Source organism: Xyrauchen texanus, chromosome 26 (assembly GCF_025860055.1).
Source record: "Xyrauchen texanus isolate HMW12.3.18 chromosome 26, RBS_HiC_50CHRs, whole genome shotgun sequence".
Lineage (NCBI taxonomy): Eukaryota > Metazoa > Chordata > Actinopteri > Cypriniformes > Catostomidae > Xyrauchen > Xyrauchen texanus.
The window spans coordinates 2,406,650-2,414,149 of NC_068301.1; the positions used below are offsets into that span (position 1 = coordinate 2,406,650).

Here is a 7,500-nt window from a genome sequence, read left to right on the forward strand (position 1 = left end):
GCAAAGTCATAAATAGTGAACAGAACATTGCCACAAAATGACACCCATGCAAAAAACTAAAAACTAAAAACCCAACAATGAAAACACCTGCGGTAGTTCTGTGAATAACAATAATTATAACAAGTTCCTATCTTCTTGGTGGACATCCTGTCGCTCTTGTTGGTCTGGATTTAGGAGACACATCACATCACATCACATCATAGATCACAACTGCACACAAAACAGAACTTACTAAACATGTCTGAAGAGTTTGTAGTCCAAGAATTGATGCATTTCTATGCCCAGCCTTATTTTTTTGTAAAGTTTTTGGACCGGTGCCAGTTCACAGTGGATGGAGTTAATCGTGCGATGCCAAAAATTGAAAACAAGCGGTCGATATAATGTACCGTCGCTCGTCACGGCTGGTTAGGACAAAAACTCTGATTATCATAGAGAATATACATTTTATCATGTGTCGTTTGCCGTCAGGTTAGGAGACGGTGTGACTGTGGCGTCCTGTAGCTCCTCTATGTTTCACTTTGATTTCCGAGTACTCGAAAAAAATAAGGCTGGGCATAGAAATGCATCAATTCTTCAACTACAAACTCTTCAGACATGTTTAGTAAGTTCTGTTCTCTGTATTGTGTGCAATTGTGTTGAGGGACAGGTAACCCCCTCAATAATCAAAACAAGCAAGTAAACCCCCCCAATGTTTATACCATAATCAATGGAAACATGTAGATGCTTCATGCTGCAACCCCCCCAAATATTCAAGCCAAATCTATGTGCTTGTTCTCACCAAACCTTAACATATACTTTCATTACAATCAGTCCCATCATGAGTATTTGTGGCCCAAAACGACTGAATTTGTGGTTTCTTTTCTCAAATTTTGCATTGCAATTTGCAGCATTTTTGGTTGATCTATCCCTTTAATCAAATGCATTAAATAAGTGATCAAAGAAGTGCATTATATCAGCATCACACCAAATCTGTTCTCAAAATATATGTTACAGTTTTAAGACTGACAATTATTCTTATGTGTAGATATATCTCGACTCACTCGCTGCCACAGTGTTGTGTTGTGGACGATCGCCAGGGCATTGATTGATGTTTAAGCACATTTCTTAATGGTGTGTTCTGGATGGTTGTTAGGAGGTTTCTCACTGGTCCAATCAAATAGCCCAATCGCAAGTGTCTATGACCCGCTCCTCCTTCAATGCAAGTCTGTTGTTCCTGTTGTATCGTTCACCAGGTGAAAATCAGGTTCCTTTGGCTTGTTGTGCAGTAATACAGTTGACCTGAGCTTGACTTCAGACTTTAGATTCTCTCTCTCTCTGCTCATATTGATCTGCAGTGTGTGCTTGCTCAGTCATGCCGGCAGAAGCAAATGTATCTCTAGCTTTTTGTAGTGAAATCAGATGCGGGGGGGTTTGTTAAATACGCAGCAAAGATCAACTGAAATTGATTTATTGACTCGCTAAAATGCCTCAGACACGAGTGCATCTCTGTATCATACTAATGCAAGGGGAAAGACTGGCAGAACTGAGAAAGGATGCTGTTCGTTTTCCAGGTTTTTAAATGTTATGCACTTACGGTTTGAGAGTAACCGTAAGTTACCGTGTGTTTACTAAACGAATGGGTCTTGAGCAAATAAAACTGATCTGCTCAGTCACGTCAACCTAGCTGTGAGTAAATGTATGTATGTTCAGCTTTTGCATGCATTTACTTGGAACTGTGTTTTACTCCACCAAAATTGGAGACTTTCGATTCAGTTAACACGACATTGCTGTAAGCACTACGGAAGACATCCTTCTTCACGACCTTGCTGGAACCCTTATACAATCACGTTGGCAATAGTACTATATCTGAGCCCCGCCCCTTCCGGTGCGCGGTTGGCCTATAGAAGCAGGCGCTCAGTCACCATTTCTTCCGAACTTTCTTCCTTCAAGTCTGCAAACTTCGCCTTGGGACCCTCTCTGCTTCACCTTCGAGATACACTTACAGCGGACGGAGCTCCTCTGCAAGACGCGAACAGGACGCCTCGTCGCTAGTGCTCAGTGCCTGCTCCCCTGTGTGCTCCGGTGAAGAGTTCTCCACATCGCCATCGAACGTGCTCCCGGTGAACGGGTCCTTTGCTTCAGATGCTCGCCGTTGATCAACGCGCCACTTCAGTGAAACTTCTGCCTGCTTCTCACAGTGCTCCGGCTGGAGTTACTCTATCTTTATATACTGTATACATACTGTATACAATATTAACTAAAGAGCCTGGGCCGCACCCATGGTGACAGCTCTAATGTAAACAGACTGCCCTCACTGCGAGGGCACGAATCTCTGGACATTGCGCTCTAGGTTTGACCTCGTTCTAAGGGAAGGTCCAGCCTCCCGTGCCCTCCCACCCGCCTCTTCTGTCCTGAGGGACTACATGAGGAGGAGCAGTGGGACAGTGAGGTTGAGCTGGAAGAATTAGAGGAGGATCACGTGCCGGCGCAAGCCCTGCGAGCCACCCGAACTTCTGATCTAACGTCCTCGCCTGTGCAATATGCACGTGATGAGCTCTGGCCCTCTATTGGCGCACACAGCCTCATTACGCTTGGCGGCTCTGATGATGGGGATGATGCTCTGTCGAAGCGCCGAAGAAAAACCCTGGCGTGCAGCAGAAACGTTCCCGACATGCCCAGCCCCGTGAAGAGGTGCGCACACACTTCACGAACGAGCGCATACAGACCGTTCTTCGGGGTCTGTCTCAGTTCAAACTGGGGAAAACATTGCCACTGAGGTCGTTTCAGAGAATGCTGGGTTTTATGGTGGCAGCATCCGCCGTTATACCGTTAGCCGTGTCACACATGAGAACTCTCCAGTACTGGCTCAAGCGACACGTTCCACGTGCCTGGATGAACATCGCGGTTACTCGCCGCTACCTGGCTGCTCTAGCACCATGGACAGCACCAGCCTTCTACCAACATGGGCCAAATTTTCAGAAGAAAAGCGATGACCACAGGTGCATCCAACACAGTTTGGGACGCGGTGTGCGATGGACGTCTGACTTTGGGACACTTTGGGATGCCGTGTGCGACATGTCCAGGGCCGTCTGAATTTCGGAGCGGATCTGCCTTCATGCCAGGGAGCATTACCAGGGGAACGGAGATTTAATTCTCAGACAGTGATGAGGATTTGGGAAATATTTGGCAAAGCGGAAGTCGACCTATTCACCTCCACAGAGAACGGACACTGTCCGTTTGGACACTTTGGTACTCCATGTCCCAAACCCCACTGGGCGTGGACGCGCTTGCCCACAAATGGCAAGTATACGTTCAACTATCAAATTTAAGTATTACCTTGTAAACTGACCGTATAGAAAAAACTCTTATGCATATTTGTGTGCATATTTTGGAAAACAATTATGCTACTAAAACTGAAGATGGATTAGTATGGATGTGGCTTCAGGTTCTTGGCATCTGCACATGCTCATGTTCTTAATGACACCTAAAATGTGCGTTTTATTGAGTACCAAGCCAAAGAACCTCAGGCTGGTGCCATACAGAAGTGTGGAGTGTAGCAGGAGGTGCATACAGCGTGTTTGATTGTGTCAGGACTCAAATTTGACGAATCAGCAATTGGATGAGGGGCTGCGCGTCACGCACGCGTTGCTCAACGGCTCCGCGTCGTGCTCAAAGCCGCGATGAGACGCGTTCAGATGAGTTTGTTATATCCGGGTTGGAGGGGAGTGTCACTCTGAGATTTCCCATAGAAACACGCTGGAAAAGCAGAGAGAGGGAGAGAGACTGGACGCGCGTAGCGGAACATGGCATCGGTCAGAGGAAAGCGAAAGCGCATCGCCATGGATCCGTGATCGGGATAAACACGCACAGCGCGATGGATAAGACGCAGCCCGCCGCTAAAGCGAGGTCCGAGAGGAGCAGCACGGGTCGGACGGGCACGGCTCCGCGGGGGAAGATCGCGCCGCTGCAGCCCGGACACACGCGCAGGATAGAGGGGGTGCTCAGCAAATACACCAACCTCATCCAGGGCTGGCAGAACAGGTACCGAACACAACCGAACCCGCTGAACTACTCGAGGAAGTTTAGACTGGACTCAACTCGAGGCATCTTTGGAGCCGTTCACACTCAACGCGTTTCAGCGTCCGCTCGCGAGGTCCACACGAACGCCTTTGACCTTTGCGCGCGACTCGCTGTTATTTTGTCTCGCGCAGGAGCGCTGCGTTATTTACACGCGTGTCAAGTTTTAAAAACGAAGTTAAACTTTTAAAAGCGCGTTCGGCTCTTTTTCCAGCGCTAAAGTACGCGCTCTGTGTGAACGGCCCTTTTTTGACGTCATATCATCAGAATAAACGTGTGGCATAATTTCCATATTATATATCTGTATAATTTAGGATGTGTTCTTATTTATTTATTATATATTCTCATATAGGACCTAATCTCATATATACGCACATTTATAAATGCTTACATGCTTAGTATTGATTTCTACTCGCATAATCATATAGCCTATACTTATTACATATTTGGTCTCATATCTGTGATATTTGGTGCACGCTCATATCTGTGTTTGTGATTGTGTAATTGTGGTCAAGTTTCTGAATGTCCATGATTACTAAAATCTTACATCAGAACAAAACTTCCTGATTGCCTCTCATCTGTTTCTGATCTAAACTGTAGAATTACAATGTTGCATTTGTAGAATTACAATGTTGCATTTGTAGAATTACAATGTTACATTTGTAGAATTACAATGTTGCATTTGTAGAATTACAATGTTACATTTGTAGAATTACAATGTTGCATTTGTAGAATTACAATGTTGCATTTGTAGAATTACAATGTTACATTTGTAGAATTACAATGTTACATTTGTAGAATTACAATGTTGCATTTGTAGAATTACAATGTTGCATTTGTAGAATTACAATGTTGCATTTGTAGAATTACAATGTTGCATTTGTAGAATTACAATGTTACATTTGTAGAATTACAATGTTGCATTTGTAGAATTACAATGTTACATTTGTAGAATTACAATGTTGCATTTGTAGAATTACAATGTTGCATTTGTAGAATTACAATGTTACATTTGTAGAATTACAATGTTACATTTGTAGAATTACAATGTTGCATTTGTAGAATTACAATGTTGCATTTGTAGAATTACAATGTTGCATTTGTAGAATTACAATGTTGCATTTGTAGAATTACAATGTTGCATTTGTAGAATTACAATGTTGCATTTGTAGAATTACAATGTTGCATTTGTAGAATTACAATGTTGCATTTGTAGAATTACAATGTTACATTTGTAGAATTACAATGTTGCATTTGTAGAATTACAATGTTGCATTTGTAGAATTACAATGTTGCATTTGTAGAATTACAATGTTGCATTTGTAGAATTACAATGTTGCATTTGTAGAATTACAATGTTACATTTGTAGAATTACAATGTTGCATTTGTAGAATTACAATGTTGCATTTGTAGAATTACAATGTTGCATTTGTAGAATTACAATGTTACATTTGTAGAATTACAATGTTGCATTTGTAGAATTACAATGTTACATTTGTAGAATTACAATGTTGCATTTGTAGAATTACAATGTTGCATTTGTAGAATTACAATGTTGCATTTGTAGAATTACAATGTTACATTTGTAGAATTACAATGTTGCATTTGTAGAATTACAATGTTACATTTGTAGAATTACAATGTTACATTTGTAGAATTACAATGTTACATTTGTAGAATTACAATGTTACATTTTGTACCCTTCACTGAAGCTCTTTCTACCCAAACAAAATGATTACGTAGCGAAGTAAATATAGCATTAAAGATTAAGTAGTTGCATTTAATGAGTTTAATTGTTAACTTGAAAATAAATCAATTCTACATTTGTAATGCATTCAAACGTATAAATGTTAGTAAATATCGTTTATGATTGCTTGTTCTCTTTGCAATGCATCATCATGTATCTACCGTAAAATAGAAAATCGTGTCATATTTATTCAGCTAATTTGAGTACATTTTCACAAGTAAATAAAATAAATAAAATGTACTTAACTGCCCAAACTTAACATATCTTAATACAATATAGGTGTCGTTTGAAAGATTAGAAGCTCTACTTTACAATGCATGTAAATATTATGACCAAATCTGAACAAGTGCTTTAAAATTTGCTGACAAATCAGAAATGCTCCGTTTTTATAACGTATTAATAATTTTGCGCTGCACATATTATTGCAATCGGTAAAAATATCAATCTGATCAAATATCCATGTGTCATATATTGTTGGAAAGCCCTTAAAGAGTAAAACACAAACGGCATATTTGTTTTAGCCTACTCAAGGATGAAAATATAACGAGTAACAGATAAATATAAGCAGTGCTGGGGAGTAACCGATTACATGTAATGGGATTACGTATTTAAAATACTAAATATAAGTAACTGTATTCCGCTAGAGTTACAATTTAAATAATTGTAATTAGAATACAGTTACATTCAAAAAGTATTTTGATAACTGAAGAGATTACTTTGCATTTTATTGTCATTTGTTTCATTTAATATTTAAACATTTATACATATAAAGTGCATTTGATCAGCGGGGAAACACTTTCTTATGATGTGTGACATTCATACGAGCAGACAGAGAAGTACGTTTGAAGTATGTTTGGAGCAGAAGAAATAGAAATAATACTTGTGTAAATTGTTAGCTTTATGCTAAGCTAAAATGCTATTTCTAGCCATTTTACATGCACATGTGACCAGACACGATCATATTTATTTATCAAGAAAATTCACATTAGATCATAATTTATTTTTTCCAGTAAGATATTTGATATTAGGGCAAAAATCATAATTTTTTTTGTATTGTTTTCCTGTAAAAATATCTAAAAAATCCTTAAAACAGGATCAGTTTGATTGAAACATCACTGAGTTTTTATATTCAAAACAAGTGAAAAATATCTACCAGTGCTGAAAAAGTAATCCAAAGTATTTAGATTACATTACTGATCTTGAGTAATCTACTTGAGGAATTACATTTCATAGCATGTACTCTGTAATCTGTAGATGAGTAAATTTAAAAAGTAACCCTCCCAACCCCTGAGAATATGTCTTTGACAATTATGTTGGTGTTGCTTATCTGGCACATTTTCACTTATAACTTCACAAGACATAAATGGGACATAAAACATCACATATCGTTATTTAGAGGAGGTGATTATCTTTCAATGGAGTCCACACACAAGATAATCAGATGTATAGATCATTAGATAATCCACATGAAGCACAATGTTACATATGACCACCAGGAGATGGCGCCAAATACACGACACAGACTCAATGATGCCTCAGATGACACAGAATGAAACTCATTCTGTGAAATCTCATGACTAAAATCATGTCTGCATGCTATGCAAACCTTTAGTCATTGTTGTGTTTGCATGTGGAATTAGTTCTTATGTACAATTATTATCTTTTATGTGTTTGGAGATGTTTTTGGACACTATGA

General features: G+C 39.6%; 1 protein-coding gene across 1 annotated transcript in view; it reads left to right on the top strand.

Annotated features, from left to right (window-relative positions):
* Positions 1–3,671: 3,671 nt before the first annotated feature.
* The window catches only part of LOC127620278 (oxysterol-binding protein-related protein 10), a 27,666-nt gene continuing 23,837 nt past the window's right edge, over positions 3,672–7,500 (top strand). The window contains exon 1 of the mRNA XM_052093459.1: positions 3,672–4,020. Within this exon, the coding sequence (XP_051949419.1) occupies positions 3,854–4,020 (167 nt within the window). The 5' untranslated portion in view covers positions 3,672–3,853. The remainder of the gene's footprint in view (positions 4,021–7,500) is intronic.